This window comes from Rhincodon typus, chromosome 29 (assembly GCF_021869965.1).
Source record: "Rhincodon typus isolate 14 chromosome 29, sRhiTyp1.1, whole genome shotgun sequence".
In the NCBI taxonomy this organism is placed as follows: domain Eukaryota; kingdom Metazoa; phylum Chordata; class Chondrichthyes; order Orectolobiformes; family Rhincodontidae; genus Rhincodon; species Rhincodon typus.
In genome coordinates this window covers 14614829-14629255 of record NC_063360.1, presented here as the reverse complement: position 1 = coordinate 14629255, position 14427 = coordinate 14614829, and the positions used below count along the sequence as shown (strand labels likewise).

Sequence of the window (14427 nt, the reverse complement as noted above, 5' to 3'; positions counted from 1 at the left end):
AGGGGGGTGGGATGAGGTTAGTAGGTAGGAGATGGGGGTGGGGCTTGAGGTGGGAGGAGGGGATAGGTGGGAGGAAGGACAGGTTAGGGAGGTGGGGACGAGCTGGGCTGGTTTTGGGATGCAGTAGAGGGAGGGGAGATTTTGAAGCTTGTGAAATCCACATGGGAACCCTGCAGCCCAATGGTATCAAAGCGGAATACGAGTTGCTGTTCCTGCAACCTTCGGGTGGCATCGTTGTGGAACTGCAGGAGGCCCAGGATGGACGTCGTCTGAGGAATGGGAGGGGGAGTTGAAATGGTTCGCGACTGGGAGGTGCAGTTGTTTATTGCAAACCGAGCGTAGGTGTTCTGCAAAGCGGTCCCCAAGCCTCCGCTTGGTTTCCCCGATGTAGAGGAGGCCACAACGGGTACATGTTTTAGAAACAAAAGGTCTGTGGAGGGAGTGGAGCAAATAGTGAAACTCAGCAGCCTTGAGATATTTATGAGACAGCAACAAACCTCAAAGATTAGATCAGAGTGGAAGTCATCAGTTTAACTGAAAAATAAACAAAGTACTTGGCCTTCAAAGTAATCGATTGCAGATAGTGAGGGTTTATGGAATTATCTATTTGGCTTTGAAGTACAGAGACAAGCCAATCCATCTACAGAGTCCCAATATCGCAGGCTGGATTAATTGTCACACAGAGCTCCTTCTCTGGACGACACCGAACACCTCTAGACTACAATTCTCCTAAATACCAAGGTCCTACTGGGCTTAGCTTCATGGTCAGCTAGTACCCCCAGGATCATAGAATCATCGAATCCATACAGTGTAGAAACAGGCCCTTCAGCCCAACAAGTCCACACCGATACTCGGAGCATCCCACCAAGACATCCCCCTAATATACACATCCCTGAACACTATGGGCATTTTAGCATGGCCAACCCACCTAGCCTGCACATCTTTGGACTGTGGGAGGAAACCCACGCAGACACGGGAAGAATGGGCAAACACCACACAGACAGTCGCCCGAGGGTGGAATCGAACCCAGGTCCCTGGTGCTGTGAGGCAGCAGTGCTAACCACTGAGCCACCGTGCTGCCCTAAATTCTAATCAGAGTGGGCATTTGTCAGGTTAGCCAAATACTGGCACCACTGATCTATGATGTGGAGGTGCCGGTGTTGGACTGGGATGGACAAGGTCAGAAGCCACATCTCACCAGGTTATAGTCCAACAGGTTTATTTGAAATCACAAGCTTTCGGAGTGCTGCTCCTTCGTCATGTGACTTCGGACCATCACTGATCTAGTGATCAGGTGTCCAAATCCTTAGGAGACAGGCTGAGGTCAAATATAGCACCTTAATACCATGATGGCATGTTTTCATCAGTTACAACCAGGGAGGAAATCTGCAATGTTCTTGCCCCTTTGTTTAGTACAATCCAGTTAGAAGAATTTTCCTTCATGAAATATTCAGAGGATCTCACTCCATCTCCAACAATAGAAGCTTTTAACTTTACATATGGCACTGCTTAAAGAATGTGAAACAGAATAAGGAATCGTAGGACATTGAAAAACAGAATTAAATTGAGAATCTGCTTATAGAGAGAAAGTCCTGCCCTTCACGCCGATGAGCCTGCCACTCCCCATTCTACCCCACCCCCATGTTGCTGCTGCCCCGCCCCATAACACTGCAACCCTATTCAAAATGCTCCCCATTTTCACAGCATCCTTTACCCAAGACTACTCTCACAATTTATCTCCTCCGCTATCCTCTCTGACTGGCACCCCACATCCCCCAATAGCTCATGCATGCCTCTGTAACCCCACCATTCTCTGCTGGTGACCCTAACCTTCCCTGCTTACTGCGGCCAACTATCCTCTTCCCATTCATCCGGTGCCCTCCCCCCTCAAAACCACCCATCCCCACCCCAATCAATGCCATTCTATTTCTAACCCTGCATTTCCCTCATGCTCACCTCCATAGTCCCTCAACACCCTGGGAGCTGATTGTCCTCATGACCTGGCTCAGCCCACACTCATTTCATGGCATCCTCATGCCACAAATGAGCTTCAGATTTTGTGTTTTCTGTTGCATACAGCATTGCATCTGCAAGCTGTTTCTCAGATACAAAGAAAGTATCCTCTTTGTATTCCCCAGGGAAAAACAGGCCTCCCACTCAACATTTACACCCCCATGGAGCCTCATCTCCCCAAAAAGGGCAGGAAACAGAAATCTATGATGAAATGCCTTAGAAATTACACTGAAAAGACCAAATTATTAGAGCAAACTCCTACATAACAAATTGTTCATTTAATATCTTGCTCTGTAAAAACAGATTACATTAAGTCATTACACTTTAACTAGAAGTTCTAATATGGAATACATGTGCTGCAGTCCTTTCCTCGTTTCTCAATCCAATCCTCCCACTGTGATAAAATGCTGGAACATCCTTTCTTTGCACAATTGGTGCTAAATCTGGGAACTGCCTTTTCACAAAGCTATCAAGAATCCGATAAATATTCAACTTGGATTAATTACTGCCAGACAAGTTGTTGCATACAGTATCTTGAATAGATACATTCCATCAAATGAGTAGTTTTGGGGGAAGTCTAGTCAAGATCTACCCGAGCGAAGAGAACAGCCAGCCGTGATCTCAGCTCAACACCTTACGAAATAGCAGTAGTGGCAGAGGCAGAAGTGGGCAATCCTGTAGCATTGGTAGGTACGAGCACTCCAAAGGATCGCCTTGCCTCTGTGAGCAGCAAGTCAAATTGTAGCCACTAACTCAGAGCACGGATGGAACTGGATATTGTCCATCATGTAGTTTTGTCTCACATCAGGCAATGTACTCCCAGGAAATGGTGCATTTAGCCCAAATGATCATTTCGTTTCTAACCATGTTCGAGTGTTACTTTGAAGAGTGCAAAAACAAAGATGCATCCGAGCAAAGGAAAGGCAGCACCTCCATATCAGAATAAATACAGATCTCCGAATTATTCAAAGCTAATATAATCGGAGCCATTTCCATATCTCTTCAGGCCAAATCTACTGCCATTTGCTTTAGTTACCTGAACATCATTCTCACCTGGCTTCACAGAATTTCTGAGAGATGCTGGGTCGGTCCTGATTTCTTCGGTGCCGAAACCATACCTTCACCGCCTGGACCGAGAGGTCACACTGCTTGGAAAGGGTGAGGAGTTCATTCTACAATAAATGGAGAGCAAAGCACACAGATTAACCTTGCTGCATCAACACAGCCTGTACTAGCAAGCAGTTATACTACACTGCTACATGGCTTCAGCCAGGTAATGTAGGCACCGACAAGTGGCCTCTTGAAAAACATTCGGATCAAACTGCAACTTAGTTTCTTTGCCCATCACTTTCATCGCCATCAGGTGGGGAAAGCAAAGCTCAGAAACATGTTCACATGTGTGTTGACAGAGCAGCAGAGGTAACGGTATTCTTGCATTGGGTCACCATTCCTCAAATGGGACGTGGCACACTATTTTGTCAAATGTCAAGGGTGGTCTCAGAAATTAATGCGGAGATGAGCCTAAAAAGGGTCCTGTGGTGAGGTGGTGGTGTCCCCACCTCCGGACCAGGAGGACTGGGTCCAAGTCCCACCTGCTCCAGAGGTGCAGACCAACATCTCTGAACAGGTGGATTTAAAAGATCTACAAAGACCAGGCTATGAGGGGTTTCAGGAAGAGCTTTATTTCTCTAATGAAGGGCCATTAAATTAAAATTACTACTTCGCCTAGGAGTTGTTAACAAACATTTCCGATAAAGCAAAAGGGAGAAATTTCTTGGGAAACTCAACAGGTTTGGCAGCAGCTGTGGGAAGAAAGCAGAGATCTACAAAGTTCCAACAATGAGTCATTAGGCTTGAAACAACTAAGCCGCTTTCTTCCCCCAGATGCAGCCAGACCTGCTGAATTTTGCCTGCAATCTGTTTGTGTTTCAGATCTCCAGAACCCACAGTCTTTTAAGAAAAAAAAGGATGAAAACAATTTAAAAAAAAAAAAAAAAAGAACTTTTAGTCCTTTGCCATTTCAACTCCCCATCTGTCAATCCCACTCCAAGTGGCTCTGGGAGTTGTCTTATCCTGAAGAATGTTCAGATCCTCAGTAGGCCCACAAGTTGAACAAATATTTATTCTAGGTCATCACAAGATCGACAGCTAGAGGCAAACAGGAATTTCTAGCAATTATTCCTTTGTAGTGAGTACTGAGCTGCAACTCAGTCTAGAGCTGCCTCTATTGGAATTCCAACACCCCAGGGATCCAATACCAATCCTGGGTCCAGAGGATGGTGCTATAACATGACATCTGGTTGTTTGTTAACAAAAATAGATCAGTTCAAAGCATACAAGACTACAAAAGTCAAAGCCATTCAGATGCTGCACAGGCCGGGTGGCAAGATGCCAGACTTATACACTCTCCCTCTCCTATAAAGTTTAGAGTCTCACATGGAATTCAGTTCCAGTTGAATCAGGTTACCAGGCACGGACACAGAGGTGAATAATTTATCAAACAGAGCTAGGCTTGGAGATCATCAGTCAGGCACTATGACAAGTGCTAAATAGTAGAAACCATTGAAGGAAGTACATCAACCACAGGGTTAATTAACACTTCTGCTGATCTAAACAAAATGTTGCAATAAAAAACACACCACCCTCTTTTTAATTCACCCTCTATACATTTTCCACAAGTGAAACCTGCCAAATGGCCATTTGCAGCCTACTTACTCGAATCAATGAGTATTACTCAGACTTGTATAGCCAAATGGATTTCTTAACTGTATTGCTGGATCCTTTTTAAGAGCCAAGCATCCATTGTCCTGGGTTCAGCCAAATGGTCCACGTTTCTAGAGTGCTGACAAAGGGTCACTGTACTTAAAACGTTAACATTTTCTTCTATCTAGATGCTACCAGACCAGAGTTTCTCTAGCACTTTGTCCTTGCTGCACATTTCCAAGGTTTCAATCAGTTCTCCGGTTGTCTGCCTTTGAGCAGCATTGCTGTTTCCCTAGTCTCCTGCTTCCCACATTACAGAAGCAATGTTAGCTTTCGGAACTCAGGGTCAATGTCACATCCTTACATTTGGTTTTCCTCAAAACAATAGAAATATTTCGCAAGGCAAATATTGTACTAATAGTTTATTTTTCTTCTTTATAATCACTCTTCTGGATAATAAAACAAAAAAAAACTCTACTTTTGAGGGGGGATTCCAAGCAATATCTAATACAAGCACACAATGATGTCAGAGGTAACCTCAGTCCTCTGTCAACTAATCCATTCGTGTCATTGATCAGGGTACACATCTCAAACCACACAAAGATGTTGATTATCCAACAAAAACCGTTCCTTTGCTTTGAAGCTTTTTGGAAGTGTAGAGAATTGCTTTGTCAAACTGCAAGTCCTTCCCACCCCAGTTCCTAGATTAGAATGATTAAAATAAACTTGCCCACCTCTTTAGGACATGTGCCGTGTGATATATACGCTTTCTCCAAGTTTGGTTTCGGAGGGGCTTTCCTTCTGGATTTCTCCTTCACACCCATCTGCTTGCTCAGAGGTAAGGCAATCAATCTGGATATGCAGCAAAAAGCAAGACTTGTCAATGCAATATCGTTTCAGTTAGTAGTAGTCTAGCAGATAGCCACAGTGGAGTGCAGGCTCAGTATGAAAGGTTAAAGCTTAACCATTACCACTGCATAAAGAGCAAAGAGACCACAGGTAGTTGTTGCTAACAATGGCCAGTAGTTCCCTTTTCAGTTAAATCCTGATAATGCTACATGAATGTTTGACGCACACACGTGGAAATAGCACAACCTCATTATTGCAAGCAGCCTAATTTTTTAAAATTTTTACCAAGTGTGTTGGGACAATACGAGGTATCGCACCATACAAGAACAATGACATAGGTGTAGGTGTAGGCCACTCAGATCACATTTCACCATTCAATAGGATCATGGCTGTTGTCCTACCTTAGCTAAACCATCCCACAATATCCCATCATTTCCTAATTATCCAAACATCTTTACATCCCAAAAAAAACATTCAATGACTGAGTCTTGTGGTAGCAAATTCAAAAGACTCAACCCTTTGAGTGAAGATACTCATCTCAAGCCTAAAGTGGTCAATTGCTTATTTTAGCATTTGATTCCTAGTTCTAGACTCCCCAGCCAGACAACACCTTCCCAGTATCTATCCTGTCCAACAGCTTTGGCAGTGAGCACTCGAAAAACAAAAAATCATATTTTCTGTTTGAGCACTGCGAGGTACTCAGGAGGTTGTGGAAAGTGCCATATGATATAATCCCCATACTGACCAAGTCTGTAGAATTCTAGCCACACGATGAATGTATAGGGCGGCATGGTGGCTCAGCAGTTAGCACTACTGCCTCACAGCGCCAGGGTCCCAGGTGCGATTCCACCCTCGGGTGACGTGTGGAGTTTGCACATTCTCCCCGTGTCTGCGTAGGTTTCCTCCGGTTTCCTCCAACAGTCCAAAGATGTGCAGGTTAGGTGGATTGGCCATGCTAAATTGCCCATAGTGTTCAGGGATGTGTAGATTAGGTGGGTTACAGGGGTATGCTCCGAGGATCGGTGTGGACTTGTTGGGCCGAAGGGCCTGTTTCCACACTGTAGGGATTCTATTCTATTCTATAATTGCATTCTCAAACTCAGCTGCCACAGAGTTGACTGTGATACAGATCACTCCCTGATGTGCACAGAGTCAGGATTCAATCCTGGAATTACTGTCAATGTCTGCTGTCTTGTTTAACCAGATTAAGGCCAAAAAGTTCCTCAACTCAATTGAGCAAGAGCTCAGTTTTTGGCACATTTCAACAAATCACCTCCCATTCTTCAAATCTTTAAATTGTAGGCCAAGTCTCCTCCAACTCTCCACTTCCAAACAATCTAGAGAACTTTTGCTTTGTTCTTTCCTTCAAAACTAGGGAAGCATGTATTGCCAAAGGAATGTAAACTACATGGTAGTCTAGGTCTGGTCAGCCCTATACAACTGAGGCAAGGCTTTTTTTAACTCATACTCCAATCCCTTGGTTAAAGTTAATAAACCATTTGCTTTCCTAATTGTTCGCTGTACCTGAAGTTAACTTACTCCAAATCGTGCATAAAGACACCCAGATCCCTTTGAACTCCAACATTTTGGTCTCTGACCATTTGGAATATTTCTGCTTTTCTATTTTCTGCTCCTCTAGTTGATTTATTGCATCAGCAATGCTCCTGACCATCCAGATAACCACCCATATTCCTTGACAACCTCTTTCAGTCCTCCAATCTGCTCACTTTCTTCTTTGTATCAATAGCAAATTACGCTAATATTAGCATATGCACCTGACCTGTGCAGTGAAAACTGACTGGCCTCTGACATGGCTCGTGTTATTCACTTAGGCCATCAACATGGGATTCCCAAAGCTTGGTCTCCAGAATTGATCACAACAACAGCTCAGTATAGACTGAACTCCAATCATGTAATTCATACATAATTTGCAACTGGGATTCAGCCAGTTAACTAGGATAACTCCAAATAAACTTCAAAAGTTAGAGGACGTGAATTATTTGCTTGTGCCCACTTAACTTGCAGATTTTCATTAACAGGGTATTAATTATTCAAATGAAATTTTCATAGTGCTGTTTGGGAAGTAACAGAGTGTCATAGTCACTGCAGACTGGAGGAGTGAAGCAGCAACTAAACCAAATACCCAAGAAAATAAAGGCCTTGCATTTATATACAGGTGGCAGCTTTCCATCAAGGTGATCGCTTGCACTGCAGTGATCAATTGTATTAAGCATTGCTTGGTGCGGCTCAAGTTCTCTACCCTGGCGTGGCAGGCTGTCACATTTGCTGCAGAGGAAGACATAGTGTTAAGGTACTGGACTCCTTGGCTTCTATGTTCAGGGCCTTCTCCCTGACCAACCAAGCTCTTCATTTCTGTTCACCTCTTTCCATCCAAACCCTCAGCCTTCAGGAAGTTACAGCCAGTGACTGCCTCCCAGCTGTCAGCATCAATAGCTACAAACTTCACATCTAATTTCCTGGTGTCCTTATTGCAAGGGTACGGACATCCAAGCGGCCAGTTCACTATGCAGGCATCTTTGGGGACATGCCCTCATCAGATGAACACGGCCAGACCAGCACAGAAGTCATTGTACTAAGAGTATATGTGCTGATGGAATTGTCACCCTGCAGGACCCCAGAGTTGGTAACCCAATCCTGGGTATCTTTTGGCAGCATGTGTCGGAGAAAGGAAAGATAGAAACCATCCCTTCTTCTAACCTACATTGTCTAGGTCTCATCACCACAGATGAAGAGGGCATTGATGACGCAGGCTTTGTAGACTCTGTTTGGTGTTCGTAACAGCTGCAGCTTTTGCTGTGTATACGTTGATTCCAGCATCAAGTGACAGACTGGTGATTGTGGAACCTGGCTATGAGAGGCCATCAACAACCTCTACTGCACTGGAGTGTCAGACTACATTTTGTGTTAAAGTTTTTTTAGGTGGAACTTGAACCCAATACTATCCAACACTTATAGTTTGATACCTCTCCCTCATTTCTCCCAAGTTGCAAGGTCTGGAATCTACACTGCTTCTGCTTCCCTGCATCCTCACAAAAAATTACAATACTGTATCCTGTTCTAGCCTCACTGTGGTGTTCTTAGAGGCATGGAGTCAGATTTACAGCACGGAAACAGACTCTTCAGTCCAACTCGTCCATTCCGACCAGGTATCATATATAAATCTAGTCCCATTTGCCAGCATTTGGCCCATTTCCCTCTAAACCCTTGCTATTAGTATACACATCCAGATGCCTTTTAAATGTTGCAATTGTACCAGTCTCCAATACTCCTCTGGCAGCTCATTCCTTACATGCACCACCCTCTGAAAAAGTTGCTCCTTGGGTCCCTTTTAAATCTTCTCCCTCTCACCTTAAACCTATGCCCTTTATTGTTGGACTCCCCTAGCCTGTAGAAAAGGCTTTGACTATTCACTATTTGGAGACTCAATAATTAAAACACAGGAGGCAGCCCAAGCAAATGTCTCATCCAGTGGGAAAATCCTACACAATGCTCCTTTTTTAACAACCTTTTTAACATTCCTTTTTGAATGCCCTTGATTGAACCTGCCTCTATCTCACACTCAGGAAATGCATTCTAGAGCATTACCATTCATTGCATGGAAACAACTTTTCTTCACATCCTTTTTGCTTCTCTTATTAATCACTTTTAAACCTCTGCCCTCTTTCCTCCCCAACCTTCCCCATCCCGATCCTTTCAGGACAGCCAAAGGTTTCTCCTTATTTATTGTGTCCCGATCACTCATGATATTTAAAACTTCAATCAGATCGCTTCTCAGCCTTCTCCTTCCTGAGCAGAACAGTCCCAGCTTCTCCAATTGATCTTTACACCCGAAATGCCTCATCCTTGGATGAATTTTTTTTTTTTTTTTTTTTTTTTTTTTTTTTTTTTTTTAAAAATTAGCTCACAGCAGCATTTATTATCCATCCCCAACAGTAGTTCTGAATCAACCACGTCGCTGTTGGTCTGAAGTCACATGTAGGCCAGACCCGGTAAGGATAGCAGTTTCCGTCCCTAAACAGCATTATTGAACCAGATGGGTTTTTCTGGCAATCAATTCACAGTCATTAGATTCTTAATTCCAGATATTTATGGAATTCAAATTTTACCATCTGCCATGGCAGGATTCCAACCCAGGTCCCCAGAATGTTACCTGGGTCTCTGGATTAACACTCCTGCAATAATACCATTAGGCTATCACCTTCCCCACAGTTCTCAAACTCTTCTGCACTCTCTCTAATTTATTCACACCCTTCCTAAAGTGTAGTGTCCCAAACTGGACACAATAGTCCTGCTGAGGTCAAACTGGTTTTATGCATGCTATACATGAGGGGCATGAGACAGCAGCAAAAGAATAAATACAGTATATTGAATATTAGTGATACCTCTCAAACAGATAGCGGACAGCAATAAACACAAACGCATATGGGATGGCGATGAAAAGATCACGAGGCCGCGGATATCGGGCATGATCGGAATCTTCCATATCCTTCCACGTGATCCCTGGAGGAAGCCAATATTCATGATGCCACAGCCACTTGTCCAGGAAAGATGACATCCTAGAGACAGAAACAACAGGTGGTCAAGCAGAAGTCAACAGTAACAGTTTTCAGTTCACTCTCTTACACTTCCCCAGAATCCATCACAATCTGTCAGAGATTTTTGAACAAAACGTGAACCAGCTTGTATTAGAGTTAGAGTACAGTGCAGAATCTTACTCGTGCTGAAATATAAAGGAGCTCAACCTCAAGCAAACCACAAGAGAGTGCTAGACACTAGGATAGGGTGGCTCAGTGGTTAACACTGCTGCCTCATAGCACCAGGGACCTGGATTTGATTCCACCCTCAGATGGGTGTGGGGGGGCTTGCACATTCTCCCCAGGTCTGCACAGGTTTCCTCCAGGTGCTACGATTTCCTCCCACAGTCAAAAGTGTGCAGTTTAGGTGGATTGGCCATGCTAAATTGTCCCACAGTGTCAAGGGATGTGCAGGCCAGGTGGATTAGCATGAGAAACGTAGGGTTACAGGGAAAGGGTGGAGTGGGTGGGTCCGGGAGGGATGCTGTTCAAAAGGTCGGTGTGGACTTGATTAGCTGAGTGGCCTGTTTCCACACTGCACAGATTCTGTGACTATGATATACAAGAAAAACACTGGGTATATATCTGGATGATGACATTAGTTTAGAAGAGTTTGCTTTTATGTAACTAAAATCAACTCATTTTTGAAAAAGTAATATTTTCACCCTATTTGATCCATACTAATACCAACATGCAAGGAGACAACTCCAGGACTTGAGCAGATAAAACATTGATGTTCCAGCACAGCACTCAGAGAGCTATGCTATCAGAGGGGCCCAATCTTGCTTTACTCTAGTGAATGCAAAAGATCCTGCAAAATTATTTCAGGCAGGAGGGAAGTTACCCCCCCACCCTGATGAATTATATACCTCAATCAACATTACAAATAAAAGGATCATCTGTTGACCACATTACTACTGAAAGTTTGTCGTACACAAATTGGTTGTTGCATTTCCTACATTTACAACAATGACTACATTTCTTCAAATCGACTGTAAACTACTTTGAGATGTCCAGTTGTTGTGAAGGATGCTATATAAATATGCATGTCTGTCTTTTACACATTGAGTTTAGACAGAATTTCTCTCCAAATGGTTTAACTTCTAGTACAGTCACTGGGATTTAAAGAACATATGGACATGGCAAATGTTCACATTGCCCTAGATGAAGTACAATGAATACTGAGCACAGAGACCAAATCTTTAACAGTTAAACCCTTTCCACAATGAACCACAAGTGCATATCCCAGAATTGTGAGCTTACTCCACACCTAGCCTGAATATTATTTGGGATTCACCAACTGAAGAGTGTTGGGTCTCTAGCTTTATTGTTGACAGAAATCCCAGTTGAGTAACACCGTCAATGGGGAGTTTTGTACCAAAAAGGTGACTTAGGCTTTGAGGCATCCCCACACTGATGCCCCCTCAAGTTTCAAGAGCGAAGATTGAAACCTTGCCCAAGTGCCTGATGCTGGCCCCATGGCGTGATAACCTAAATAAGGCTGTAGTGCCTGCAGGAGATGGGAGAAAGTGAAAAGCCAGGCAAAAAGTTTCTCATTTAACAAACCTAAGAACTGCAGATGCTGGAAATCAAACAAAATCAGAAGGTGCTGGAAAAATTCAGGTCAAGCATTAGTGGAGAGAAAGCAGAGTTAATGTGTTGGGTCCAGTGGCCCTTCTTCAAAATCTTCCAGACCCCAAAAGGTTTATTCTGCTTCCTCTCCACAGACGCTGCCCAATCTGAGTGTTTCCAGCAATTTCTGATTTTGTTTTTAAAAAATTTGAGAGTGTTAAGAGACCTAAGATGAGCCCATGCATAACCTCCTTACAAACCTAAGGTCAATTAAAGCATGTTTATTCCGTCAGGCCTCCTAAAAAACAGTACAATATTCAGCTCCTCATTCCCACCCACACCAATGCTTCTCTTTACAGTAATTAATTACAGGTCACTTTCTATTGTTTTCTTGCTGAACCAGTTTCTGTCCACATTTATTTCACTGCATCACAATTCGTGTTGTTGAAACTTATTGCAGCTGAGGAGGAAGTAATATTCCTGACTTAACTCACGCTCACAACACTTCATGCTCCATTGATTAAACATTGGGGGACACAGGAAGCAGGGACTCTTATTTCCTAACTGTTCCTTAGATATACAGTGGCTCAATGGGTAAGTGTACTGCATGATATGGTAATGAGCCACTCACAGCAAAGAGTCACAGGCTGCAGCCCAGATACAACTGGAGAAGTTTAGTGCATGGAAGAGGCCATTTGGCCCATCAGGTGTGAACTGGTTCTCTATTAGAACAATTCAAAATGCTCTGTTGGCTCCCTGTAGCCCAACAGCTATCCCACAGCAGCTTAAAGGATGGAATTGTCTCTGCCTCAACTACTCCTTAATCTGTGCAGAGTTTAGGAACCTCAACCAGGCAGGGACTACAAACAGCTCAAGCACCCAGGGCAGAATGGGAAAGGGGATCAGGCAGGGTTATGAAGACTGCTAAGTGGTACCATCATATAGACAGATTGTAGGTTAGCATGTATGATGCACACCAAAAAAAACTAAAAGAATAACTTTGAACTACTTTGCACCCAAAGAGTTGAGAAAACAGCATCAAGGTCAAAAAAGATAAATCTCTCCAATGGATTGAAGAACTTTTTTTTAAAAAAAAGGGTATTTTCAGATTACACATGCAATTTAGTTTATCTGTCAAAACAGAAACCTAATGATCTCACTTTGGACATGTCAAAACAGCCAATAGGAATCAGTGGAAGAGGTAGCTAACCCCAAGGTCCATCAGTTATGATATTGCAAAAAGAAACTGAGAAACTCTCAATGCTTCAGTGAGTTTAGCAGGTCTTTGAAGATCCAACTTAGGTCTGTTCAAATTTAGATCCAAAGAAATTGTTTGCTCAATTCATTTAGCATTTCTCCTCAAACAGAAGCTAGTGGGTTCAGGCATCACATGCTGATCCTTCAATGCAGTACTGAGGGAGTACTGCAATGCCAAAAAGATCATCTTTTCAATTAGGTACTAAAATAAGGCCCCACCTGCCTGCTCACATATTAAAAAAACTAAAAGCAGGCATTCTTCCCACTACCTTACTAATATTCTTCAAATCAATGTCCAAAAAAAATTAGCCACTCATTTGTTTAGTGCTGTCATTGGGCTCTAAACAAAAAGGTGGTCGTATTTATACATAAATAATGACTGAACTACAGAAAGTAATTCAGACAATGTAATAAAAGGTGCTACATTATCTCCTGATTTCTCAGCATCCCACTCTTCCTTTAGAGAAAGATTGACATGTAGCCTTTGCATCTCACTTAAATATTTTCCATTGCTGCTCCATGAGCAATACAATTTTTCCTTCCATTTAATCTGTGCAAAGTCACACCTCACCTCAATCTCAAACATTTACTTATATTTAGGCCATTCACTGTCACCTAGACAGAAGTAAAACTACACTGTTCTTCATTTATTGACAGAGAACATTGTTCAGAATGCAACTGCCCCTTTGCACCACAAACAAATAACTTCCTTGTTCCAGTTTGCACATTTGTAATCCCTTGCAACTATAAACATGCTAAAGCACACCTTGCTAATTTGAGAAGTTTAATTTCCTTTCCATTGTTTGGTATTCTCCAACATACTCCCAGTAATTCAACCAACCCTCAATATTCCTCAGCTCAACTCAAAAGGGATCAGTATTTGGATTAATATTTAAACCCTCACAAAGAATAGAGTCAAAGCTTTAAAAATCTCCTATTTCAATAACATGCTGCAATAAGAGAGGGGAAAGATAAGCAAATTTCAGAGCAATTGTGATTATGTGTGCTGGCATCTCTGCAAACGCAGCCAGAAATGAACCAAAATGTAAACTCTGTTAGCCCTTACTGCAATCAAAACCAAGTTTCAATAACAATGGTGAAAGTGCAAGACTCTGCACTAATATTCGAGGATATTGTAGAGTGTAAACCACACTAACACAAGGAGAAAGATATATTAAAATTCAAAATAATTCAAATTCTACATTTAGTTATCAGATTTAATTATCTCCCTATCACACTGGGAGTTAAGTGCAGAGCAGGCAGGTACAAAGTTTCTACAGGAGGGACCAAAGATCAAACCAAGTGGTAGCATATTAAAGACAACAAGGTGCAGGGCTGGATGAACACAGCAGGTCAAGCAGCATCATAGGAGCAGAGAGGCTGACGTTTCAGGTCCCCCTACCGCATCCCAAAACCAGTCCAGCTCGTCCCTGCCTCC

The 14427-nt window shown here is 42.9% G+C and overlaps 1 protein-coding gene across 3 annotated transcripts in view; it reads right to left on the bottom strand.

Moving 5' to 3' along the window:
- The window catches only part of LOC109928905 (ceramide synthase 2-like), a 52581-nt gene that overhangs the window by 21124 nt on the left and 17030 nt on the right, over positions 1-14427 (bottom strand). For all 3 annotated transcript variants that reach the window (XM_048613968.1, XM_020528836.2, XM_048613969.1), the window contains exons 2-4: positions 9969-10142; positions 5451-5568; positions 3067-3185 (exon numbers count right to left, since the gene is read on the bottom strand). In XM_048613968.1, coding sequence (XP_048469925.1) covers positions 3067-3185; positions 5451-5568; positions 9969-10141 — 410 coding nt within the window. In that variant the 5' untranslated portion in view covers position 10142. The remainder of the gene's footprint in view (positions 1-3066; positions 3186-5450; positions 5569-9968; positions 10143-14427) is intronic.